Source organism: Ixodes scapularis, unplaced genomic scaffold, assembly GCF_016920785.2.
Source record: "Ixodes scapularis isolate PalLabHiFi unplaced genomic scaffold, ASM1692078v2 PGA_scaffold6__148_contigs__length_123643588, whole genome shotgun sequence".
Classification (NCBI taxonomy): Eukaryota; Metazoa; Arthropoda; class Arachnida; order Ixodida; family Ixodidae; genus Ixodes; species Ixodes scapularis.
Window position 1 is genome coordinate 32603610 of NW_024609881.1, and position 27703 is coordinate 32631312.

The 27703-nt window shown below is 45.6% G+C and overlaps 1 protein-coding gene, 1 long non-coding RNA gene and 1 pseudogene across 2 annotated transcripts; 2 read left to right on the forward strand and 1 right to left on the reverse strand.

Moving 5' to 3' along the window:
- Positions 1–8559: 8559 nt before the first annotated feature.
- On the forward strand, positions 8560–10891 carry LOC120840061. Its single transcript, XR_005715454.2, has 3 exons — positions 8560–8631; positions 10458–10608; positions 10704–10891. It is a non-coding gene; the product is annotated as an uncharacterized LOC120840061 (long non-coding RNA).
- A 4941-nt stretch (positions 10892–15832) lies between these two features.
- Positions 15833–16541, forward strand: LOC121838457 (annotated as a pseudogene).
- Positions 16542–23045: 6504 nt separating this feature from the next.
- LOC121048278 lies at positions 23046–23937 on the reverse strand. Its single transcript, XM_040504430.2, has one exon. It carries the CDS (start codon positions 23923–23925, stop codon positions 23068–23070), a length of 858 nt encoding a protein of 285 aa, XP_040360364.2. The 5' UTR covers positions 23926–23937; the 3' UTR covers positions 23046–23067.
- Positions 23938–27703: the final 3766 nt, after the last annotated feature.

Here is a 27703-nt window from a genome sequence, read left to right on the forward strand (position 1 = left end):
TGCACCATTTTGATGAAACAAAGCCCTTTGTGCTCACTTGTGATGCCTCGCCATAAGACATACAATAAAGCTGTACTTGGCCGTCGACCGGAAGATGACAAAGAGGTCCCCGTCGCATTTTACTCCCGCACATTGACATCTACCAAGCCAAACTATGCTCAAATCAACAAAGAAGCCTTTGCAGTGCTGGCAAGCGTAAAGAAGTTCCATGACTGCGCGTATTGCCTTCGAGATCAAAACACCACAAACCACCTTTGGGACTGTTCACACCTACAAAGCAAATGCCATACATCTTGCCTGCACGAATGTTGCGTTGGACGATCCTACAGAATGCTTATAACTACAGTTTGGATCATTGACCTAGGAAGGACATACAGCATGCCGATGCATTTAGTCGCCTCTCACTTACCATTCCAGAGTTTGTGGTGCCACCTCCTCTAGAAGTTTTGTTTCTGGAGAACACATCCAGTCTACCGCTCCACGCCAAGGACGTCGCACAAATGACAGCAGAGAACGCCGTTTGAAGGGTTCTCAACTGGGCTATGAAGGGTTAGCTGCCAGGCGGCCTTCAGGCAAATTTCCAGCCATTCAAGATTCGACAACATGAGTTGCCGGTTCACAAAGGAGGTATACTTTGGGGGAACAGGGTCGTAATTCCCCCAGAAGGCAGGAAGGTGTTGCTGGAGGCCCTCCATGTCGGACATCCTGGCATCGTCCAAATGAAGGCTCTGGCTCGCAGCTATGTGTGGTGGCCCAAGACAGACAGAAGCATAGAAGAGCATGTGATCAAGTGCATGGCATGCCAAGAGTAACGACCTGCACCTCCTCGTGCCTCTGTAGACGCATGGAATGCAACTCCAGCACCGTGGTCTCGGATGACGGGGCTCAGTTCAGCTCCGAAGAATTCCGCACATTCTTGAAAGCCGGTCTCATCAGACACATGACGTCAGCACCCTTCCACCCGTCAACTAACGGACAAGCAGAGCGCATGGTGCACACAACGAAAGATTCGCTACAGCGTATTGTGAAAGGGAACACGAGGGCAGCGTCTGGCCTGTTTTCTGCTACAGCAGCATGTAACACCATGCATGATGACAGGCAAGAGCCCAGTGGATATGCTGATGAACAGGAGGTTGAAGACGATACTTGACCGACTGCACCCGGACCTGACTGAGAGCATGCATGAGGAAGGGAGCTGATGAGAATTCCAGCGAAGGAGTCCAACCGAAGTCACGAGTGTATCGACCAGAAGACCCAGTATTCATGCAGCTACAGTAGTGGCCCTTCATGGATACTGGCGACAGTGGTTGAAATGACGGGTCCAGTTTCCTACAAAACCCGCACCCAGGAGGGCATTATTATGAGACGTTTTGTCGACGAAGTGTGTAGGAGCGGTGCATTGAGAGTTGCAACAGACAGCATCAGCCACGGAGAGCGGCAAGCTGCTCGTCCTGTACCACCTGGGCACCCGGATACAGGCAGCGCAGAGCACACGTCGGTGATGGGCCCAGTGCAAGATGTGGATGTGGCCAGGCAGAAGAGATCAGACGGGGCTCGAGCTCTTCGAGAAGGAGTTCACTTAGGGGGAAGTGGTGTTGTGTATTGAGTGGTGGTACCATCTGGAAACAGATGCCAAACCTAGAAGACCATGCCACACCGCGGGAACATTGCAAAGCATGCAGTCAACGGCCTACACCAGCCAACAAACCTGTCACGTCGTCATGTAGCCTTTGTATCTTGAGTTAATAAATAGTTAATGTTATCTTGTCGTCATCTACCGGCCAGGATCTGACAGTGACTATACTTAAAGTGTACTGAAAAAAGTTTGTTAGTTACGGCCTCAATATTTCAAGCACAATATGATGAGACCGTTTAAAAAAAGTTTGCGCCGAGATATTCGTAGACAGCATGATTAGTACTTGTACCTAACTAATTCAAAAACAACCCTTACCTCTAACCCTTACTTTTTTCCAGTTTTCCGTGCACCTGGTTGTATGCGCACTCCGCTGGCGTGTCTACCCAGCGGTAGGGCACGATCAATCACGGCCATCGTAGCCGATCGCCATCCGCGATGACGAGCCCGTTTGAAGTTCCTCCTCCGAAGTTGTCTCTGATACAGCTCTGCGATAGCATGTGGAGGTCATGGGTGCTTCCTTGCCACTTGGCGACCACCTCACGATCTACGAGCATATGCCGACCACCAAGAGGACTACCTACTTGTCCGGCGTTGGTTCCGAGGAGCTCCGCTGCTGGTGACCACCTTAAGTGGAGAAATATGTCTGAGATTCGTTCACGACAGACAATAAAAATACTAGCGCAGTTTCGATCTAAATATATATAGCCACGCCATAACAATTCCTAGCGAAGGTTCATAAACACTGCTATAACGTATCAAGCTACTCGCTATCTTCCAAAATGTTTTGGAACATGACGTCCGTCGGGAGTTGACGCTGACATTTTGAGAAACTGTTTGCTTTTCCAACTGTTTTTAAACACGAAACACACCACTTTACAAAGAAAGGATTGCCTCGGAACTGTACCTTGACCAACTCCGTGATCCTCGGGTTGAAAATCGTCTGAACAATAAGACTACGTACTACGTATTGCTTTCCGTTCATTCTTGAATGCATGGCGCTGCATTTGTGTCAGGAACTGAACCGCAAAATAAGTTATAGTTTTGCCAAACTTATTCACATTTGCCTTTACGAAACAGCACAACTAAACAGTGGTGTTATTGATATTATTTCTTACCTGAGCACTTGCATCAGGACATGGGTGACCAGTCAAGCTCACAGGAAAACAAGCGATTGCGAAACCACCAAACCGAAAACGAAACAGTCGTGGCAGGCTTTCCTGTCGGAGACGTCGATGACGTAGAAACAGTCTAAACTCGCTTTAACGAAAGCATTCACCCGGTAAATATGACTTGTAGCGGGTGCGTAGTGGCTGTGGTGGTAGCCACGTCCGACATTTTGTTTTCTCGTGTGGTCTCATCTTGGGTCTCAGCTGAGACCCAGCGTAAGACGCCGGTTGAGCCGTTTGCTCGAAACGAAATCGGAACCGTCTCAGTCAAGTCAGGACTTGAGTCCGGTACCTACCCTGCTGGAAATAGCAGGCCTGTTCCAATTGGAATGCATAGCCAAAGCCTATGAGCATGAATGTGCAATTGGCGCCGATGAGAAAATCCGATGTTTTGCACATTGGTGCAACTGGAAATGCTGCAGAGAAGCCGCAGCACGGGGGAAGGCCAAAGAATCAGTTGAGGGAAAGTCAACTTCAGGGGGCAAGCGCCATGATGCCAATTGTGTCAGTGTGCACGACACTCAGTTTGCTCATTACCGCTCATTGCAGCCAGGGGCGCTATGTGGCAGAGCCATTGTACGGGAGATAGCAAAGAGCCATGCACTGCAGAGAAGTGAGCTCGGTGCAGTAAGGCAGTGACAATGCTCAATCGCCAAATTAGCACACCCTTGCAAAAATTTTCTATGGGACCGATAGAGATTTTTATGCGATCAATAGGATTTCATCGTACCGATGGGTATTTCTACTGGGCCGATAACAAGCTATATCGTACCAATACAGACTTCTCTTGTACCATTAGGAACTTCTGTGGGACAAGCAGGAACTTCTATGGGACAAGATAGAAACTTCTATGGGAACAACACGAATGTTTTCTGGTCCGGAATACAAGTGCCTATTGGTCCTTCAATAGGATCAATAACAAGTTGTACTGGTTAAACTGAAAGCTTCATTGGTGAAATGAAATGCATTTCGGATCGAGAACTTTTAATGGTCGACTGGGAATACAGAACATAAAATCTATTAAGTGGGCATCTATCAGGTTAAACAGTATGCTTAGTGGAGAAATTAGAGTTGTTATATACTAAAGTTTTATGTTTTGAGCACAGGAAAATAATTTTTGCCGCAAATATACCCGATGGCAGGCACGCAGCCAGGATTTTGATTCGCCCATGACAAAATACAGTATGAGGGGGAGGGGGGAAAGGAGGCCTCACCAAATGAAAGGTTTGGGAGGAGGGGGGGGGGGGTCCCATGGTTCCCCCCCCCCCCCCCCCCGTGCAGATACGTGCGTGCCCGATGGGTTCCTCTCTGTCAAATAAACATTTTTTTTAGCTATATAACTTGGGTTGGGCCATGTAGACACTAATTAAATAAAACATTCAGTTAATAAAGTGAATATGAACTCTTTTTTGTCTCGTGTTTTAGAATTTCCTGATTACGTACTGTCCTCCTTCGTATTATAAAACATGCGGCTGCCAGTAAAACATAAAGAAAAGAATATGGGGAACGGGAACATTGTGTGTGCACATAGTATGCACAAGATTCATGAAGAATTATATATAGGCAAGCCACGAAATTCAGGTATCATCGGAACTCTGCAGTTTTAGCGATGTATTCTGTCCTTTTGTTTTCCAGGATGTTTCAGTAACAGTAATAGCATAAACGATTGCACCAACTGGATTATGTATTCACATTATACTTTGCTCCGTTTTATTCAGTTTTACCTGGTTTCGGAGTGGAACGTTCTCGTTTTTGTATAAATTTTGCTCCAGAACCGAGCAAATCAGAGTAAAACCGGGTCAAAAACAGAATAACACTGACTCAAAAATCCTATTATCATCTTTCACGATTGGTCCAAAGCTCTCCGACTTCCGACGTCGGGACTTTAAAACTTCGGCGGAGTTGGCGGAAAAATGCGATACTTCAGGCTTCCATTTTGCCATGTGAACGTATCCTGTTTGAGCCCTAGTCGAGGCTACGCGCTCGTTCTGGGGCGGCAGATCACGTGCACATTCTATCGTGGGCACGCTTTTTATTAACAGAAAAGAAAAGCCGGTAGTGCCGAATAACATCCAATAATTAACACCATAGAAGTCATTAAAAAAAAAAAGCACATAAAATGCGCGCACACACACACATACACGAAATAAGGATGACCTTCCTGAAATTATGATTGCACCTTGTTTCACGCACAGTAAGTGTCAGGCAGCGCTTTCCACTTTGTAGTTGAGCAAGGAAGTTCCTTTTTGAAAGGCATTTTACGTGCTTGTTGGCAGTTTGGGCCTTTAGTTTGGCTTCTGGCTTCCCAATGTTGTAGTTTTCCTTGATGCCGGGAAGAGTGTACACTCCCGCAATGAAGTTTTCGAGATTCAAAAGCCCTTCATTTTGCGTCCAATTAAAATGAAGGCCAGCCGAAACAGGGTACGTCAGACTCGTTACATTCGTCTTTGGCAGTAGCCTTTTCGGAAACTTGGACAGGAAATTGGTCTTCAAATCTCCCGTCACTTTCACAATTTTATCACTTGTGTCTTCACTAACTGGCCCAGTACTGTGACCGCTTCTGGTTTCATTGGTACTACTTAGTTCACGGGGAGTTTTTGTCTCACCGTGTTCCGAGACAACCGAGCTTACAGAAACTGCTGTCGGCGACGTTGGTTCTGGTCCCTGGCCTGTTGTAGCATTTTTCAGGACACAACTTCGTCTCAGGACTGTTGTCCTTGGCAAGCTGGGTATACTTAGTGGCTCCAAGTATATTTTTTTGTTTGGGTTCATGGTCGCACAGCGCGACACCCTACGTGTCTCAAATCCAAATTTTAAAATTCGCACCGACGTCGTCCCGCAGCAAATGCAATTTTCTAATTAAAATGACAAATAAAAATTACTCCGTTATAAGTTTAATATATATTCAGTATTTACATTTGACAATTAAATAATACCATAATTTTTAGAAACGTTTATTATTTTCTTAAGTGCATCAGTCACACTTGCGGGCTTGTTGCGGGTTACACCACGTGACAATATAGAGTGAGCTGGAGTCAATAGAGTGAACAGTGAGGTCACCCGCATGCATCCCGCATGACATATAAAACCAAACTAAGTTTTCAAAGTGCAATTTATGCAAATTTTTTGCTAAATTAATGTCAATAAGTAAAGTTTTTAAGTATTCGTTTACTTCAGCAAACAAAAACAAGAGTTAAAATACGAAGTATTATAGTCACGTGATACATCCCCTGCGTCAGGAAGTGGTCCGACGTGATAAACTGAACGGTCCGGCCGGGGGACAAGGAAGCGCGGAAGAAGAACCGAAGCTGCCGAAGCAACGTTCGCGGGAAGTCTAACCGCTTGAAGCACGTTGCAGAGTCGAGACCAGTTGAGCGGCCGGAATTTTACGAACGATTATGCAAGCGTACGTCTTGAGGACGACCATGAGCCACATATCACCTCAAATTTCTGCCCTTCAAGCCTTGGAACGAAACGGAATCGGACTTCTTCAAGGCGCGGATCCTAAAGTTGTTTGGTAAGTTCTAGTCTCCACACGCGTTGTGCCCAGTCTAGTGACCATCTCCTTTAAGTTAAAAATTGCAGCTTTAAGCACAATATGTGGGAGTAACTCTCGGCGCCGGTTGTTTCAGGATCGCAGAGTGACGCGGAAACCCAGTGACAGTAAGCGCGTAAGCGGGTGCTAGTACCTCCGACGAGATGAGTGACTGCCCGGGAGTGCTGGAGGAAGCTTGTATGAGACAGGTAATTGTAATTTCATTTTCGCGCTTGCGAAGCAATTCATAAGACGTATTTTAAATTTGAGATTTTCTTTAGTTATGCCGCCACTAGTACAAGGAATTTCATTGATAGGGCTGCCGTGTGTTTGTTTTCATATGCCCAGAAACTAGGTAAAGGTTATGTGTTTTAACATTTTTTCTGTGCTGATAGGCTTAAGGTTAGAATGAATTATATCTGTCAAGGCGTGGCGCAGTCTGTGCCTATTTGGAGAAGAGGTATGTGTGTGTGTGTGCGTGCGTGCGTGCGTGTTCGTTTGTTTCTTAGTTTGTTGGGGGAGAGAGAGGAGATGAAGAAGAGGAGGAGGGTGAGGGATCACGTCGGATCATTCAAATCGTTAACTCTGACAGTAATGAGGTAAGAAGGATACCTGCTAGTTACACCGGTTCGGTTTTGTGCCAAACTCAAATTGCGTTTTGCCGCGTAAATATTGCTATAATTTTTTTTTTCATCAACAAAATTAATTTTGAGGCATGCCGTTGACAAATAGGACCCCTGTTTTCAATCCCAGTCCAGGTTATTCGCGACTCCAGCGAACTATAGATGGCGCGCTGCTCAGGCAAAATTCGGACGAAAGAAGGTCGTTTTCGTTGTTCAGCATGCCGACCATCACAAATTCCTGCACTGCAGCGTAAAATCGGTGTTGCATTTGAGTGGAAAGCGATTTTTCGACCCTAGAAACGTTCGTCTACTCAGTGCGTAGGAAGGACCCGGTGGAATCATTAAAATAATTACTGGAAACAATGTTTGTTTCTATGCTGCCTACGAGAACCAATCAGCGATAGCAGACGACAGAGTCGGGACAACCTCCTCTCCTGAGCTTCTCGGCGCTGCCGCTACGCGGCGTCGATTTCGCTGGAGTCACGAATATTGCGCTGGTAAATTTCCTGTACATAGTGCTGCTTCAAAGATGAACTGAAGTTTATGTCTTCTATGTGTGCATTGGCAATGGCATCTGGCTCAACAAGACTTCACACACGAAAGTTCTCAAATAGAAGAGGGAATCAATGTTCATCCGGTAAGGTTTGGTAATTATCTCCGCCACAGATGGCCTCCTTGGCGAATTGTAACCGGCAGACCTTCAAACCGCACAAAGGCTAAGCAAAGCCACAATTGGATGCAGCAAGACTGAAAGCTTCATAATATACTGTAAGGACTATGGCTTTATAATAAGCCTTTTATAGCAAAACATACTGATCTGAAAAGCGTTGTTTGTGGTCATTTTAAAGTGGTATACGGAAACTTCGTCGTATTGTATTAATTCTGGTTCACTGCACAGTTAAAATGTTTGTCTTCGTTTGCTGCCAGAGAAATATAGCTTGCGGTGAACTAATTTAAAGTTATGACTGCTGGTGTCATGTACATATTCAGAACTTTTTTTTATTAAAATAATTGTAATCAAGTGTTTTTATGGGTTTTAGCACTGTGATTAAGATACGTCAATGTGTTTTCTAAGAAAGACTACTAATTTGCAGTTTGTATCTTCTCCTAAAATATTTTGTAGATCTGAGCATGTATTCATACCTGAATATGTGCCAGGCATTCCCCAGTATGTGCATAATTGTTTACTAGGCCTGTAAGCTTCCCCACTACATCATTGCCGCTATGTTAGCGCTTCCCAGCTATTATTCGAGAGAGATAAGTGTTTCTCATGATCAATTAGGTTGAGATTGTTTAGCGTTAATGTTTTTGAGTCCCCCATTTTTAATTCCTGACAGAGCGCTTCGATGTCCGTTTATTTTTGGTTTGCCGCTATTTATCACCACAAGCAAAAACATCACGCCACTGGGATTAACCTGAAGCTCACCTCATGATTAACGACGCTGCCGTCCACTGTCTTAAGGTGGGCCTACGTTCATGGGTACTTGTCTAGTGGTTCTGGAGTTGATGTTGCTGAGATAACCGAAACGCCGATTTCTACGATCGCCTCTGTCAGCATCATGGTCAATTACAGCTGGCCCGAACCCGAACCAGGCCATTTAACGTGCTGGCCCAAGCCCGGCCCGGGCCCACAGTCAAAAGTCCGAGCCCATCCCAGGCCTGGGCTTTCGGGTAAGCCCAAGCCCGTGCCCAGTGGTATAATCTTTAATCCAATCGCCATATTGAGATAAAGACGTCAAAATTTCTCAGTTTAAATGTCGGAAGGGCCTCAATAAGAGCAGGTATAAATATTAGTAGCAAATTTAATGATAAAAAAACTGCGCCGACTTTACTCAACAAGATTAACAATTTAATCAAGCGTTTCGTCTCCCATGCGGGGAACATCATCAGTGAAACCTTCAAGCAGGAATGAGCGAAAAAACTTCAACAATCTTATTTAAGCAAGTCCGCATAAACATCGGGGGAGGGGGCCGCGGTTGGAGTTGCAAGCTGATGAGTCACTTCAGATGAACCATGATTCCACCAACCTTCGTGGACCCCACCTTTGTTCACACGCCAGAGTGGACGCATTCTCAAAGTCGAAACTGTGACCCGTATTCCAACAATGGTCTACGAGTTCCGTCTTCGCTGTGTTTGTTTAGGCGAGTGCAGCGCTTCCAGCCTGTCTCCCCAATGTAGGATGTGTCACAGTCTAGACAGTTCACTTTATACACAACACCGCACTGGGACTCTGGGGGGGTGTAATCTTTAGGTTTAGAAATGAAGTCACATAGTTTATGGTGGGGTTTGAAAGCTGTGCGGATATTCAAAGGGGCGAGGGCCCTGCGAATGGACTCAAAAGCACCTCTCAAATAGGGTATTGTTGCTTGCCCTGTCCTAAGTTGTCCATTATCCTGACTTCTTTGTCCCATCTGTTTGTGCGTGTTATCAATAAAACGTTTCGGATAATTCCGCTTCATCAGCAGGTCAACAATGACAGCATCCTCAGAAGCGCGCAAGCCGCCTCGGTGGCTCCGAGGCGAGAGCGCTGGCCTACGGATCCCCATCTGGCGGAGGCTTATTGCGGAGCAGGCGCCGTGTAACCGAGCTTTCGGTTGCACGTCAAAAGATCATCAGGTAGTCTAAATTAATCCTCAGTCCTCCGCTGGGGCGTGCCAGATGCCCGTCGTTGGTTTAGCACGTAAATCCCCCAAATTTGACTTTTTTCTCAGAAGCGCGCAATTGAGGATTAGAAGAAATGCGTTCGGACCGGTGTAGTAGGTTTTTTACGACAACCCTTTTATGTTCGACAGAATGATGCGAGTTAAAGCTTAAGAGGTTGCCTGTATCACAGCTTTGCGGTACACTGTTGTATATAAGCGACCGGTACTATTTCGGAACACATTAACATACAGAAAAGGCTTTGCACCGTTCTGTTCAACTTCATGTGTGAATTGGATTGATGATTCAATGCTGTTTAAAGCTAAATGAAAGTCACAAAAGGGACATGGCAAAGGCCATGCATGCGACAAGAGCGAAGACGGAACTCGTAGACCATTGTTGGAATACGGGACACAGTTTCGACTTTGAGAATGCGTCCACTCTGGCGCGTGAACAAACGTGGGGTCCAAGCAGGTTCGTAGAATCATGGTTCATCCGAAATGACTCATCAGCTTGTAACTCCAGCTGCGGCCCCCTCCTCAATGTGTATGCGGACTTGCTTAAATAGGACTGTTGAAGTTTCTTTCGCTCATTCCTGCTTCAAGGTTTCACCGACGATGTTTCCCACATGGGAGACGAAACGTTTGATTAAATTGTTAATCTTGTTGAGTAAAGTCGGTGCAGTTTTTTTTATCATTATGATTCCCGGCTTTTGGAATATTTTTGCAGCACATTTAATGAAGAAATGGATGCTGATAAACACCTGCCAAGGTTGACTAAAATAAACAGAAACATCCAATCAATAGTTATGATTGCACTAAGCGGTTGCTATGTGGATGTTTTTTTATGTTCGACAGCTCAGCAAAGTCTGCGGATCTGGTTATGCTTCCTGTACGAGACAGATCACGAAGCGGTTGCTGACTGACCAGTTGGGGCGAAAATTTTCGTGAGAAGGACGTAAGAGAAAGTTGACATTCAGGAACCTTCACCTTGCTGAGTGCATCATAAGTAAGTAATCTCTGGAACAGTAGTGCAGATAGCTTCACATGGAACCAGATTTATGGAATTGTTGGTGTCATACTTCTGTTGCTTTTTTTTATCAGATGCAGTGCAGAGCTGCCATAAATGTGAAGACTTCAAGGTAGGAACCATGGTCACGGATTAACTTCGCCACGCACCTGCCTGACATCAGTCATCTCAAATGGTAAGCTGGTCTTATTAAGCTGATGTTAGCACAAAAATCAAACTTTTCTAGAACAGTAAGTATGGTGTGCAATTTCTTCAAAGCATAATTTCTATATAAGAGTATTTGAATGCTTTAAATATTAAAGCCAGTGACACCTTTTTTAATTTAATTTGAGAGCAAATACTACAGGTGTGAACATTAAATAATTTTAAATAAAAAAAATTTTGTTTGGAGTGTTTCTCTAAGAGGAAAAATTTCATTATGTAATAGTACCTTATTATGGATTAAAAAGAATGCATACACAACGAATTTTAAGAACACTGATATTTGATGTAAATCTAACAAACAAAAGTTGGCAATACAGTACACACATCCAGCATGAGTGTGCTTTCAAAACAAGGCATAAAATACTTGTGATTTATTTACATCAGTTCCAATTCTTGCATATTTGAGTCACTTCACTTTGAACTTCACTGTTTTATTAGTTTTGTTTCAAAGAATGGTAAACCACTGCTCACATATCTTTAACGTAACATTTTTTCGTTGCTTTTCAGGAACATTCTGCACCACAGGAGAGAGAGATGTGAACTGCCTTAAGTGGGCCTTGAATGCGCTGAGCTTTTTATTATGTTTATCAGACATTTTTTTAAGCAAAGTATCCTGCATTGTTCAGTAAGTATACTTTATTTTGAAAACCTCATGCTGTCTATGCAGCATTGTTCAAAAATTATACTTTATTTTAAAAGCATCAAGCACTGCTCGTCTGTCTAACAGTAACAATAAAGAGTTAATGGCGGTTTGTTTGGCACTGCAACTTTTTCTACAGAACGGATGTGCATGCCTGACAGGCTGGGCAGGAGTTTAGTGCGCTACTCACGTTCAAAGTTACGCTGCAAGACTGCACCCGCATCTTTTGCCATGCAGTCGGTGCTACACCTCTACACCTCTACACCTCTACATGCAGTCGGTGCCACACACTAGAGCATATGACTACTGAAGCCTTAGACTTCAGTAGTCAATTCCTCAGGGCCGTTCGTCATAGCTTATGACAATGGTTGTGTCCAGTATTTCAGTTCTCTCGCATGTGGCGAGGTACACCTCACTAAAAGGAGTCAGCATCAGTAGTGTCGCCTTCCTTGTCAGTGTCATCTGCATTGATCCTGTGGTAAAGCTTCTGAGCTTGATGGTGAAAAAAAAACTTCAATATAAAGAATGTCTGCTGCGGGCCTGATTGCTACATTATACATCTGTAATGCGCCATTTAGGTATACATTGAGAGCATGCACGGGCCATACAGCAAATCTGCCCTCTGAGCTCTTGTTTTGTAAAGAATTGGACTCTTATCCGTTTAAATTTTTCTGTAGGACAGTTTACACGCTATATGCTAGCATAAAATGAAGGCTGCTTAGGCACTTCCTTGCCCTCCTGGCATAGGGCTGGTCCCTATACCAGGAAAGGTAATATTTCTGAGGTATGTACATGGTACATCCACTGGATCAGGCTGAACATCCTACAATGGTCCTGAATGTCCAGCTGCATCAACCAGATTGCGTTAGTGGTACGTTTTCTGGGGAACCATTTTGCACTGCACAGTAGATACTTTCAGTGTTGGATGAATCGTAGCAGATATCCACTGGATATGTTAAATGTCCGAACAACACATCTCTCGGATGTTTAATAGACGGTTGCTGGTTGACTGGGTACCATCAAACCAATGTGCACCGGGGCACCTGTTGTCAATTACCGCTAATTGGTTTTCGCCCCCTAAACGCCATCAACCCAATGTGCACAGGGGTGCCTGTCGTCAATTGCCGCTTATTGGTTTTTGCCCCATAAATACCATCAATCCAATGTGCACAGGGGGGCCTGTTGCCAATAGCCGGTCATTAGTTTTTGCTCCATAAATACCATCAACCCAATGTGCACAGGAGCACCTGTTGCCAATTGCTGCTCATTGGTTTCTGCCCCATAAATACCCTCAATGCAATGTGCACTGGGGTACCTTTTGCCAATTGCTGCTCATTGGTTTTTGTTTCATAAATGCAATCAGCCCAATGTGAATTCCCTAAAGGATTACCAATTCAGCCCAATGTGAATTCCCTGAAGGATTACCAATTGGTGCACATAGGTTTTTGTTTCATAAATGCATATTGCTCTATGTGTCTGGACCTACAGTTGCACATTGGTTCAATGTGAATTTTGGCCTCATTTCACATCGCCCATTTCCAGCAGGGTACAACGGAGTGAGCGGTGCCTCGAGAGGGAATCTAGGGAAAACGAAGAATAACTAAGAATCCGGACGTGGATGTGACACGGGGTCGTCTGCTTCTGCTACGCCGCGGTCGTTTTGGGCAGCGACAAACGATGACATTCTCATAACTGCGTCGTGTTTTTCGTGCAAACCGTGGTTACACGTGAAAAGCGACAGCAAGCCGCGGTTCTGGACGTGTCTGTCACCACCATCGTCGACGTTGAGTGCGTACGCCAAATAAAGGTATCCACAGAAATGTCCGTTCGTGCCGATGCATTTTCTAAGAAAAAAGAAGAGCACTGTACGTCCCTTCAAAGGTAAAGACGAATGTAATTTGGTGCAAAGATAAAAAGTATGAATTGGTGTAAGAAATGCAGAAACGAAAACGCGTAATTCGAGAGAAATTTAACAAGATTACAAAAGTTGCTAAAAAGAAAGCACGGCATCCGTTCCATAGAAATCATCCATATTATCCGTACTGCTCGCGGTACCAACCGATGCTACGCACGAGACAAAAAGTAAAAAAAAAAAAGAAGTTGCAGAACGTACAACTTTTTAGCTGCAGAGTTGACGCTTTCCACAAGGGCGAGTTTTTATAAATTGGTCTTTACTGCACATAAAAACGAAGCACATGTTCTATATGCTCAATCAATTTTTTTTCACTTCTTATTTTCCTGGCTGAATTATAGTAGTAGTCAAGAGCTCTGGATTTGAACATTTTAATATAATCAAGAACACCTTTTATGAGCTCATGGAATTTCGTTCACTTCTAATTTTCCTGGCTAAATTATAGAAGTTGTCAAGAGTTCTGGATTGACAACTTTTATTACAAACAAATCAAAACAATGAATGCACTAGCTCCAATCAGACAAAATCCAATGACCCAAGAAAATGTAAAAAGAGCCGTCTTCCACAGGCACAGGACCAGTGAGCTGTCATGTTACTGCTGTTTCTACAAATATACTAGAATGCAGTATGTGCCATTTGATGCAGACAAGTCTAGCCTTTTGAGGTTGACATGATTGGGGGTTCTACTAGCAAAGTTAACATTGATTTCAAAACTGTATCTTGGGTATGCAAATACTAAATACTGGGCCCACTCTAGGAAACATTCCGGCAAGTTCACTTCAAAGCAAGAAGGATCTGTGCACATTCAAGAACACTGAAACTTTGAGCCATGTCATTTCAGTTAGAAGTCAAGGTTGGTATTTTTTAATGAAAGAACACTGCAGTTATCGATAGCAGAATTAATCTTGTACACTGCTCAAATGCTAGAAGGTACATTTAAAAAAAGAGTTAAGCAATGCAAACAATACATAGGTTATTGTGTTTCCATTGCACCATCACCACAAGATACACAGGCTAGAAGCTTATGAAGTAAAGCCGAAACATGGCAAGCAGTGATATGAATTTGATGTTTTATGCCGAGAAATCTACATCTCCGTAGGTCCAAAGGCGACAAACACAACACTTGGACCTCATTTCCTTTGGGACCCATTTTCTTTGGGTCCATTGTATTGAGATGCCAAGTAAAAAAAATGCATACACAAAGCTGAGAGTCTCTTACATAAATATGTATGTGCAGGTGCTTTTACCATCTAGCTCATTTTACAGGTAGTATTGACTGGCGGCCATAGCTGAGCTCGCAGCTGCAGAGCACATATACTGACGGCAAGCTTCCACAACACCTGCAACATGCACTTTGCCCCCATGAAGAATATCTTTTAGAGTGCAGCTCTTAGGCGCGCGTCTCCGGAGTGAGTGGCGTCGGTGTTGGGATAACTGCCCGTTCCATTGGGACGTTTCCCATAATGACATCACATGTGACGTCACTAGGGTCACAAGGGAGGAGGGAGGGGCATACCTGTTGGTAGTGTAATGGATCGTTATCAGATGGCGACACGAATCCAGCGCTAAGGTCACGCAGCCGTTCCCCTTTTGTTTGCATTTTCCCCCTCTCAGATGGCAGCTTGACAGCTGTATGTCGTTTCCCCATCCCCAAATCCACTCGATCCACATCCCAGAAATGTGGTCATACTGTGCACTTAAGATAAACAAACAGGTTATGGGCCCAGGACGGCACATCGACCATTATTTCGGAAGAAGAGGGATCACCTTTAATGAGTGATGAAAAGGTACGACCACGTTGAAGAAGAAACTGTCAAGCAACACCATCTTCGTTACGTCGTCCCGATGCCTGAAGAAGATTAGACGGGCGTGAGTGTAGTGAAACTGTCAAGGACGAAGTGACTGACAAGTGGTGTGTGCCCGTCAAGAAAGTAAAAGGTGGCACGTTCTTCGTCAGACGGACGGAGCGTCGCCAAAAACCGGTCTCGCTGCGGACTCCATGGGGTATTATGTTCGGAAGACGTCTACACACACCAAGCGTGGGTACAGCGAAGTTGTCGGTAAGAAGTGACCTTTGCACTTTCCGAGCAGGACGGATCATCGTGCGACACCTGTGGTTGTCGGAAAGAAGTACTGACATCAGTTCGGTGCGCGCCAGTGACGAAAGTGTCGGGAAGAAGTAATTGACACGCCAGTGACGAATTTCTAGGCAAAGAAGTGAACAAAGGAAAACTGCGTCGACGGTTCGTGGAAGACGTCGCCAAACCTGTACGTGTGTTCCTGCTTGTGCAGGAACACACGTACAGGTGTTCCTGCACAAGCACCTGTACCTGTGTACAGGTGCTTGTGCCTGTACACAGGTGCCACAAGACGTGCAACGGGAACCCAACGCAAGTTCATCGCTGTAAGCCTACTTCGAACCGCTCTCGACGAAGCAAAGCGATACGATGGCGGCACTGGACGAATTCAAAATACCAAAACTCTCAAACGAAAATTACCATGCGTGGGCGATTTGAGCCAGAGCGGCACTCGTCCAGAAAGACTGTTGGGAAGCCATCGAGCCTGGCTATGGTGGGAGAGAAATGACAAACGACGAGAGGAAGATAAACAACAAGGCTTTGACATTCATGTTCCCAGTAGTGGAAGACACCTACCTGTACGACATTGGGGAATGTTTGACAGCTCGCGAGGCCTGGAATACATTGGAAGAGATACATTTAAAGTGTGGACCACTGCATGCTCTTCAGTTGGTGGGAGACTTTTCCAACACCAGAATGAAGCCAGATGAAGCCATGAAGGATTATCTGGATCGAACAATGAACCTACACAGGAAGGATACGCCTTCACTGACAGGGAACTGGCACTGGTGATGCTGATGGGCTTGCCAGAAGCGTATGAATCACTTACCCTAAATCTTGAGCAAGACGAAGGAACACTCACGACGAAGGAGGTGAAAGCAAGGCTGCTGGTAGAAGAAAAGCGCCAAGTCAAACGTGAAGAAGCCAAACTAAATGAGAGTGAAGAAAACAAGGCCCTCATGACAAGAACAAGCCAATTATGCAGAGCAGTCAGCTCCACAAACATAACGGGCAAGAACATTTTTCAAGGAAAAAAGCAACTGGCACTGGTACAAGGTGCTTTGAACCGAAACGATGAGTTCGGTGCGGAAAATTTGGACACATTGCCAGGGAATGCAAGGAGGGTCCCGATGACGAAGGATGCGGCTTACAGAGAAGACGAAATTCCAGTGAACCGAAGAAGGCGCTCTGTGCCAGAGGTGGGAGTTCCTCAGGGTCACACATCTGGTACCTTGACAGTGGAGCTACTGAACACATGACGTCCAACAGAGCCAAATTCACCACTTTCAAGCCCTGCTGTTCGACTGTTGAGGCAGCAAATAAGGAGGTCATGGAAGTCGTCGGGAGAGGACAGGTAGAGATTGAACTTTCGAAAGACTGGAGTGGCACTGTCGTCGAGCTCCAAGATGTCCTCTACGTACCAAACTTAGACGGTAATCTCTTGTCAGTTGGGAAGATCGAGGAACGTGGACTGAGCGTGACTTTCAGCAACGGAACAGCTAAAGTGATTGAAGCAAATGGTGACCTAATTCTCGCAGCCAAGCGCGATGGTAAATTGTACACTGTGAGTAAGTCGCTTGCAGCACTGAAGTTAGCACAGGCGACAGACGTCGCCTTGTGGCATCAACGACTCGGTCATCTCCACCATGAAGCTGTGGAAAACTTTGCCAAAGTGGGAGAAGCAGTCAAGATGCAAAGTGCTCGACATGTGCACTCGGCAAATTGAAGAGAAGCAGCTTCCGAAGAAGGGTGGAACGAGGGCTAAGGCCCCACTGGAGCTGGTTCACTCGGATGTAGTAGGAAAGATCCCCCCTGCCTCGAAGGGAGGGTCAAACTACTTTGTCACATTCATTGATGACTACTCCAGATTCACTGTAGTGTACCCAATGAAGACGAAGAATGAAGTGCTGGACAGATTCGACCAGTACAGACAAATGGTTGAGATTCTCCACAACACGAAGGTGAAGACTTTGCGTAGTGACAATGGAGGAGAGTGCACAAACAAAGAGTTTGATGAGTACCTGGCCAAGCATGGCATAAAGCGTCGGCTTACCATTCCTGGCATACCTTAGCAGAATGAAGTTGCCGAGAGAATGAACCAGACTCTGCTTGACATGACGAGGTGTCTCCTCATCCAGTCAGGCGTCCCCAAAGAAGTTTGGGCTGACGCCGTTGTCACTGCAAGTCGCATCAAACAAGTGGTCATCGAAAGCAGTCGAAGGAGAGTCGCCAGAAGCTCTGTGGACAGAGGGAGAAGTAAAACTGGACCACCTAAGAGTGTTCGGATGCAAAACATGGAGTCTGCGAAACAGACGATGCAAGGGAAGCAAGTTGAAACCGAAAGCAGAGGAGTGCATACTGGTTGGCTATCTAGAAGGAGTTAAGGGGTACAAGCTGTGGAACCAGAAAGAAGACCACTTCTTTGTGAGTTGGGACGTCACCTTTGAAGAAGACTCCTTCCCGTGCAAGCTTGCCCAGCTCCAAGCACCAACGTTGATGTATGTGGCGACACCGAGGGCACAATCATGTTTCACGTAGAAGACAGCTGGAGCGGGTCACGTGAGGTTGGTGGATCAGATCGAAATGATACTGGCCAGAACAATGCCGAAGAGGTTAGCTCATCAGCTGATGAAGACAACAACGGAGCTACACAGCAGATATCCAACGTGAAAGATTGTGGTACGCAAGCATACAGAAGGTTGGCGAGACTGGCAAAGAAGGGACCACGTCAAAGTGAATGTCACGGCTGCTGCATAGCCAACCAAAACAACCGGGAAGATCCAGAAACACTACACGAAGCCTTTTCTGCATCAGACAAAGAGAGATGGAAAGCAGCTATACAAAGTGAACTGGACGGCCTTGAAGCTTCAGGAACATGGGAACTGGTGCCACGACCGAAGGAGAGACAGGTCGTAAAGTGCAAGTGGGTAATCCGCAAGAAATACGACAAGAACGGTGACCTGAAGAGGTACAAAGCACGGTTAGTACCGTGCGAATACTCCCACGTGGAAGGAACCGACTACAAGGAGACCTTCTCTCCTGTTGTCAAGCTGAAGTCCATCGGGACGCTGCTGGCCATAGCAGTCGAAAGAAACTGGAAGATCCACCAGGTTGATATCACGGCAGCATACTTGAACGGTACACTGAAGGAGACCGTCTACATAAAACAACCGCAGCCTTTCGGCGATTTCAAGAAGGATGAAGTCTGCCTTCTAAAGAAGAGCTTGTATGGACTGCGACGGTCTGGAAGGGAGTGGAATCTCATCTGGACAAACTGCTGAAGTGGCAGGGGATGACAAGATTGAAAGCAGACCCCTGTGTATATGTCAGCAAAGAGAAGAAGCTCATCGTAGGAGTCTACGTTGATGACCTCTTGATCATCGCAGAAGAGGAGAAAGCGAATTTGACGCAAAAGACCTGGGGGAAGCTAGCCACATCGTTTCCATACGACTGACAAGAGAAAGGAATGGAAAACTGACTGAGGCATGGCAGATGCTAAGGCAGCATCATCTCTTTTGGATCACGGAAGCAAGTACCAAAGAGGAGAGAGCGACGACCGAACGAGAGAAGACCTGCCGTGCAAGTACAGACAGGCAATTGGTAATGTAGTGATTGCGCAGGCGAGCTGGTGGATGTTAACCATTTTGCTCTTAACCCGAGACTGAGGCAGGAGAAGAGGAAAGTTTCAAAGTAGAAGAAAAATGAACAGTCGCGGACACGTCTCTACTGGTGCGTTGCTTTACCTTGTAGAAGGAACAAGACCGGACTTGGCTTCTGCCACCACATACATGAGTCAGTTAAACGAACATCCCACAGAAGAGCACTGGAGTGGCATAAAGCACATCCATCGCTATGTGAAGCATACGAAGAGTTATGCACTAATCTGCCAAAGAACTGGGAAGTGTGTGCAGGTCTTTTGCGATGCAGACTAGGCTAGTGACAAGGCTGACAGGAAGTCATTCAATGGTTATGTGTTGACGCTAGCCGGCGCTGCAATTTCCTGGAGCAGCAGGAAACAACAAAGTACTGCACTGTCAACCGTCGAAGCAAAGTATGTGGCCATGTGTCATGCTACAAAGGAAGTTATGTGGCTACAGAACTTCATGAAGGAGCTTGGTGCGCACGAGTTTCTACAGGAACCACAGGTATTGTTGGTTGACAACCAGGGTGCAATTGCTCTGGCGGAAAATCGTCAAGTAAGAGAGAAGCAAGCACATTGATCTGAAGCACTTCTTCCTGAGAGAAAAGGTGGAAGAGGGAAAGCTGCAACTCCAGTACAACGAATCGTCCAGTAACTCTGCAGACCTCTTCACCAAGGCCTTGAAGTGAAGGCTGACCGTCAAGCATTGTGAACGTTTGGGTGTCAAGAACGTGGACGTGGCGACAGTCTATTAAGGGGGAGTGTTGGTAGTGTAATGAACTGTTACCAGATGGCGCCACGAATCCAGCGCTAAGGTCGTGCAGCCGTTCCGCTATTGTTTGTATTTTTCCCCTCTCTTCCCGTCTGATAAACAAGATGTCAGCTTGGCAGCTGTATGTCGTTTCTTCATCCCCAAATCCACCTGATCGGCGTCCCAGAAATGTGGTCACTCTGCGCACTTGAGATAAACGAACAATATCCTCCTCAAAAGCTGCATTCTTATTCGGCATTTCATTTCATTACATTTCATTTCATTTTATTACCTTAAAGACCCCCTTTTAGGGGGTATTACATAAGGGGTGGGGTTACAAAAATAATCAAACATAGGTGCTGGTCTTCAGGATGAGAGATGATTGGTAACATTTTCGAAGAAGATTGATGGGCAGGTGATGGCAGCAATGTGGTGGGGAAGGCCGTTCCAGTCTGGAGCTGCTCGGGGGAAGAATGACGCAGAAAAAGTGACAGTGCGAGCGCGTGGGCGAGCAACCTGGAGAGGATGACTGGTGCGGTGAGATATGCGTGTGGGAGGTACGATGTAAGGTGAGATACAGAGGGGGGAATTGAATAACTTGTGAAACAAACAGAGGGTAGCGATGCGGCGACGACAAGCGAGACTAAGTAAACCTGATTCAGCTTTCAGGGGTGATACGCTGGTATGGTACGAGTATGAAGAATGAATGAATCTAGTTGCGCGATTTTGGACTGCTTCGATTGCGTTGATGGGGTATACTTGGTGAGGGTCCCAGACGGCAGATGCATATTCAAGTTTTGATCTTATTAGTGATTTGTAGGCGAGTAGTCTTACTTCCTGAGGGGCGTGGCGTAGTTGACGTTTAAGGAATCCCAGGGTTTTGTTAGCAGATGAGGTAATGTTAGTAATATGCGTACGCCAAGATAAATCGCTGCAAAGGGTGACACCAAGGTATTTATATGATTCGGTTAATTCTACGGGGGTGGTAGTGATGGTATAGGGAAAGAAAAGGGGATTGCGGCGGCGGTGAAAGGACATAACTTTACATTTAGTAGAGTTAAGTGACATTAACCAACGGTCGCACCATTGCAGCACGCGGTTAAGGTCGTTTTGGAGAGCAGATTGGTCCGATACGTTAGTGATGGAATGGTAGATGACGCAGTCATCTGCAAACATGCGAATATTACAGGATAAATGTTGCGGTAAATCATTAATATATATTAAAAATAAAAGCGGACCAAGAACAGACCCTTGGGGGACGCCCGATGTGACTGGGATGAGATTAGAAGACTGGTTGTTAACTAGGACAGATTGGGAGCGGTTGTTAAGAAATTCTTTGATCCATCGTAAGATATTATGGTCCAAGTTCAACTGAGCACGTTTTAGTAGCAAGCGCTGATGAGATACTTTGTCAAATGCTTTTGAAAAATCTAAAAATATGGCGTCAGTTTGTATGTTAGAGTCGAGGTTAATGTGCAGATCATGAAGAAAGAGGGCTAACTGAGTTTCGCAGGAGAATCCTTTACGAAAGTCGTGCTGCGAAGGATGGAAGAAGTCGATCGAGTCCAGAAAATGCATGACTTGAGAAAAAATGACGTGTTCCATGATTTTACAAGGCACGCTCGTTAGAGAGATAGGGCGGTAGTTTAATGGGGATTCTTTATTACCTGATTTGTAGACGGGAACGACCTTTCCCACCTTCCAGTCTTCCGGAATGTTACCTGTAGAAAGTGACTGAGAGAATAACAAGGTCAAATATGCTGCAGAGATGTGTTTAGTATTTTTCAGAAGTTTGGAATTAATTTCGTCTACGCCGGCTGATGATGACAGTTTAATGTTATCAATTACTGACGCAATACCATCAGCAAAAAAAGTGACGGGAGACATTGGATACTCGGTGTTTGCAGGGAGCATTGTAAATGACACATCAGATTCTGCAGTGAAAACCGATGAAAACGCGGTGTTGAAAACGTTCGCACATTCAGCATCATTCACAGGTTCGCCCAATTCATTGATAATGGCAACAGTACGGTTTTGCTGAGGGTTTATCACTTGCCAGAATTTTTGGGCGTTTTTAATCAACATATTTGGTAGGTCCACGTGGAAAAAAGAGTACTTGGCGTTTCGGATTGCGGTTAAATATGCATCCTCAGCCGCGTAGTATTTTTCCCATGCACTAGGGCCAGCCGACAGATTGGCTGAGCGGAAAAGACGTTTTTTTCTGTTTTTTAATCTTTTGAGGCTTTTAGTGAACCACGGTTTATGTTGATCTGCGTGGAAACTGAACAAGGGGATGAAATTATTTGCTAGCTCGTTTAACTTATTTTTAAAAATCAACCAATTTTCATGAATTGACTGGTTGTGAAATGTTCCTTCAAAAACTGGAAAAAAGGTGTTCAGCTCGTTATTTATAGTTTCATAATTTCCTTTATTGTACAGGCGAATTGTTTTCTTTTCAATATGACGTTTTGCAGGAGTAAGTTTAAAGACAGCATGAATAACTTTGTGGTCACTAATCTCTCGAAGGTAGTTTATGGATGATAGACAGTCAGGTTGATTGGTTAATACGAGATCTAAAATATTTGCAGATTCGCGAGTGACGCGCGTTGGTTCTGTTACCGGCTGGGTGAGATTAAAATTGAGACAAACCTCAATGAATTCTTTTTCTTCTGAGTTGCTTACAGTTAAGGGTGGTGGGTCAATCCAATTAATATTTGGGAAATTAAAGTCACCAAAAAGAAGAATTCGTGCATTTGGGTACTCTGCAGAAAGTTGACATAGTAGGTCGTTTAGTTTACGGGAAAATTCGGTACTATAATTTGGTGATCTGTAGCAGATGCCCAGTACAACTGTTTGCGGAGAAGCCCGACATATGAGCCACAATGCTTCAATATCAGAGGGAATGGTAATGAGAGAACAGGACAACTGTTGGCTAACGGCGATGAGTACACCTCCACCTCGTGCGCCTTTCCGATCATTTCGAAAGATTTGAAAATTTGGCAAGTCAGCAAGGACTTCTTCGTCAGTGACGTCGGCAGTTAACCATGTTTCAGTTAGTAGTAATATATTGCTGCTGGATGACGACACGAGATTAGATACAAGATCCCGCTTTGAAAGGAAGCTCCGTATGTTGGTAAAGATAACAGATAAGGAAGTATTCACACGAGGGGTGGATTGAGGGCGGTTTATTGGTCGTTGATAGATTGGTGATTGTTATGCAATTTCTTTGACAGTTTGTGACAACTCGTCAAACATATAACGTTGTTTGCCAATGAATAATGTTTTGTAGCGTAGCGAGAATGGGACTGCCTTGTTTTTAGCAAATGTAACTAACTGCTTCCGGGCTTTTTGGACGGGGCGCGAGAAATCTTCGCCAATGCTAAAGACGGTGCCCTTTAACTTACGGCCGTTCGAAAGAATGACCTCCTTGGTTTTAAAAAAAGTTAGTTTCACGATTAATGGGCGACAGCGTCCGTTTGTGTGATGGCCGAGACGGTGAGCTCGCTCTATATCTGTAGGTTCAAGCGTCACGTGGAGATGATCAGAGCATAACTTAATTATTTTTTCTTCGGACTGGACAGAAGTCTCATGTGGGACGGGATCAGGAACGCCGTAAAATATTAAATTGTTTCTTCGCGAGCGGTTTTCAGCATCGTCCATTCGGGCGTTCATCTCTAAAACCATATGGGATGTTTGAGCGGTATCAGCGCGTGCCGTCTCGAGGTCCGATTGCAAGGTGTCAATTTTTTTGTAATGAACCTCTAGTTCAGCCATTCGCTCATTCAGGTTGGCTATATTTCTGTCCGTAGTTTGCAGTTGGGCTTTGAGGTCTTGTACCTGGGAAATTATCCGAGCCTGCCCGACAGACAGTTTTTTTAATTCAACAAGTATAGCTTCCGTAGGTCCCGGGTTGGTCTCTACGTCGCCAGACAACAATACCACTAACAAGGAATGCATGACTTCAACGCACTCAATGGCAAGAGACACACAACACTGCGGGCTCGGCAGCTGTACGAGAAAGTAATCACTTGATTTTTTAGAATAAATAACATACGGTTTACTAACCTGCATAGCGAAAGCGAGTGGATTAGTTGACTGTGTCGCAGCACAGCCACCGAGCCCACAGAGCCGCGCGGGTAGCTGTCGTAGCTTTATAGTTGACATGGCTGGGTCCGTTGATGATGGTGATGGTGTTCCTTGTGCTGGGTCGAGGGTGTAGTTTCCGATCGAAGGCGTTGCCACACGAGCCGTCACGCAGAGGGAGGACAGATGGCAATCACCGGTATCGCGTCCACAGTACGTAGGCACACATTCCGAGGTGACGCTGGGGAAGGCAATCAGTAGAGCAGGAAGTAGCACACGGGTGATGACGGGGGAAAACACCTGCATAGCGAAAGCGAGTGGATTAGTTGACTGTGTCGCAGCACAGCCACCGAGCCCACAGAGCCGCGCGGGTAGCTGTCGTAGCTTTATAGTTGACATGGCTGGGTCCGTTGATGATGGTGATGGTGTTCCTTGTGCTGGGTCGAGGGTGTAGTTTCCGATCGAAGGCGTTGCCACACGAGCCGTCACGCAGAGGGAGGACAGATGGCAATCACCGGTATCGCGTCCACAGTACGTAGGCACACATTCCGAGGTGACGCTGGGGAAGGCAATCAGTAGAGCAGGAAGTAGCACACGGGTGATGACGGGGGAAAACACCTGCATAGCGAAAGCGAGTGGATTAGTTGACTGTGTCGCAGCACAGCCACCGAGCCCACCTACAGGGAATTGTAAACGTCTCATTTTTTTTGGAACACAATTAATAAGAAGTCATCCTCTGCTTGCACATATTGAGCAGTAAGCTAGTACCATCTATTAAGCACCGACCGGCATACACTCACTAAATTTGGTATCACCCTGAGCACACCTGCTACTTAACATGGCATTCTTTTTATCACTGGAAAGCAGCACAGGGACAAGCAGCCAGAAAATTGGGCGGCCTGCATCAACACTGCACACTGGCCCAAATTGAAACAAGCTATTTTCACAAAAAATAGATGCAACAGCTAAGATTGCGCTTGACCTGCAAACCATAGGCTGGCTCTACTCGAGCCCAGCTACTTTCACAACTAATAGCCGCAACAGCTATGATCGGGCTTGACATGCACACTGCAGACTGGCTCTACACGAACCCAGCTACTTTCAGAAATAATAGCCGCAACAGCTACGACAGGGTTCAATTTTTACACCGTAGACTAGCTCCGCTCAAGCCTAGCTACTTTCAAAACCAATAGCCACAATGATTGAGAGCTGAGTGATCGAGCTTGATCCACATGAACACAAAACGATTTCCTGAGAAAGAAATAAGAGTGCACTCGAACTATGTACAGGGGTGACATTAAAAACATTCTTGTGGATTGTCCTCAGGATTAGCAAAGCACCAGTCAATGTGCGGCCAGCAACTAACGTGGTCGGCCCGGAAGGATGGGCCTTCGGCCACAAGGTCTTTGTGGCCCCCGGGGTCATTTTCCTCAAGATGCCGAAGTCCAGGGAACAAAAGATTACCAGCCTTTGGACTGGTAATTGGACGAGGATGAGGCGCCCCTTCAGCCTGAGGCAGCACTGCTGCCGTTGGAAGGGCGACCACCACCACCAGGCCTACGCCGACCGGGACCGTGTTGTCCACAACCAGTTTGGAGGCCCAGCATACCGCCTGCAGGCTGCAGACAGGCAGTATTATAAATACCTGTTTGCACAACAGGCAGAAAACATGCCACTCAAATGAAATTTTGTCCTTCCTTAACTAAATACAGCCCTCGAGGAGCTCAGAACGGCACAGGCGCAGTGCACAAAGCAACAAGGAAGACGCAGATTGCGGCTATTTTTTATAGAGAACAGTGCAAAAAAGTCTTTGCATTGCTTGGGCAGGCTGCTCAACAAGAAGGCCCATAAAACAAGAGAGGGGAGAGGGGAATTGTAAACATATTAAAATTTTTTTTTTCTGTTTAGTCTTCTTCAATGTCCCCACCTTTAGTTTCTAGCATGCACAAACCTTCCACTTCATTATTTTGTTTGGCAGCATGCAAAACTAAAGAAATTATGGCTTCATAAAAAGGTTGCAACAACGTTTAGACACTCAGCCAATTAAAAGCGAACGTCAAAACGACAAAAACGCCTGCCACGGCCGCACCTCTCAAGAGAAGGTTTGCCTTCCGCACCACCGCATTTGTACAGGCTTTTTGAGACTTCATCGCCGAGTGGCATGCAGGCAGCGTCAATGCGTTTAGTATTTGTGTCGTGCCGTGAATGCCGTGAAGTTCAACGCCGTTAAGTTCACCGGCACTGCAGTTTTGAGGTTATTGATATAACTCTTCTGGTGCTGGAAAATCATAGCGTCTGCGCAATACACTAAAATAGGAACATGCACAAGCTACAGCACAAAGCGAAATCCTATTTGGATCGCATTCAATTACTGTTGGCTCTAGGTAGAGTCAGTGGCGTACCACAGCTCGGAAATTGTATAGCAAAAACTCGCAATGCAGAACCCAGGGGCCCTCGGCTCAAAGCTTGTAGCTCAATCCACACCCCTGCCCATTGCACAAGAGAAAGACGCCATGTATGTTCAACAGAAAACTAAACTCTGTCTCACCGTCACTTGGCAAAGAGCAAGTGCTACAGTCCCCTCCATTCAATCAGTGACAGAGGCAAAGCGGAACCCAAGCAGTTGAAGTGGGAAAGGAGGAACTTGGAAGTTGCTTTCTCTCCCCTGAAACTTAACCTCTAACTCAAAATTTTCACAAAAGCGGCTATCCTCTCTTTTTTGCCCATGTCTTTGACAGCACTGCACGCACCTAGTGAGTCAAGTCTCTCTTCCCAACCTGCTGATTGGTTAGCTTAGACTGTAGCCTTTGCCGTTTCCCAATTCAGGTATGATGTAATGGAGTACAGAAAACCTGCGGCAAACAAACGAAGGAAACCCAAGGGAGTTAAAAAAGAAAAAAATATGTTTAACACATTCTGACTAATATCATAGCAATGTTGCGGAAACAAGGCTAAAAAGAACAATAAGAGCTTTTTTTAAAGTGGTGAAGTTATACCCAGCAAAATATTTTGGTTAAACTGTATTTAGCTACGGAGCAAAATGGCGTGCTTTGGCTCTGTATCTGTATTTCCGCAGAAAGTTGACCCCTCATTGGCATCAGAAAAATTAACGTGCCTCATTATCGTGTCTGACAGCGTAAGAAACGCAGAGTGTATTTTAATATGGTCACGCTTTTACGTTTGCAATTATTTCTTACTGGAAAAAGTCGAAAGCTCATTGGCGGAGGCGCGAAATTAAGATACGCAGAACGTACCGCACCCTTTAGAAGAGAAAACAGCGTGATGTACCCAAAAGTCATAAATCTAGCGAACTGAGGTAATAGGGCCTGTGAGGATCATGGACACAGAGAAGTCAGGATCGGGTGTTTCAGCTCATTGTCTGTGGGGTTACAACAAGAAACATAACTTTGGACTCCGCTTATTGTGATACTCGATACAACTGTACTCAGCAGTTCTTTTGCCAGGCCCCATTATACTGCTGCTGTTTGCCATGGCATGGTAGCTATCGTAGGATACGCTGTGCACATAAACCAGTTTGTTCATAGTCTGGCTATTCAATGCGCAGTGTGCCCTTTGCGCTTTAGAAAAAGGTAGCTCCGAGACATCTTACAGGCACACTGTTTCTCTGAAAGCAGCTGTCCATAACACCTACCTTTCGATTACAAACCCGTGTTGTTCCGTAAGCCTGGTTGTACGTACACTCCACTGGCGCGGTGGGCGAGCGGAAAGGCGCTACCACCCACGCTCTGCACGGGTTGCTGCAGCA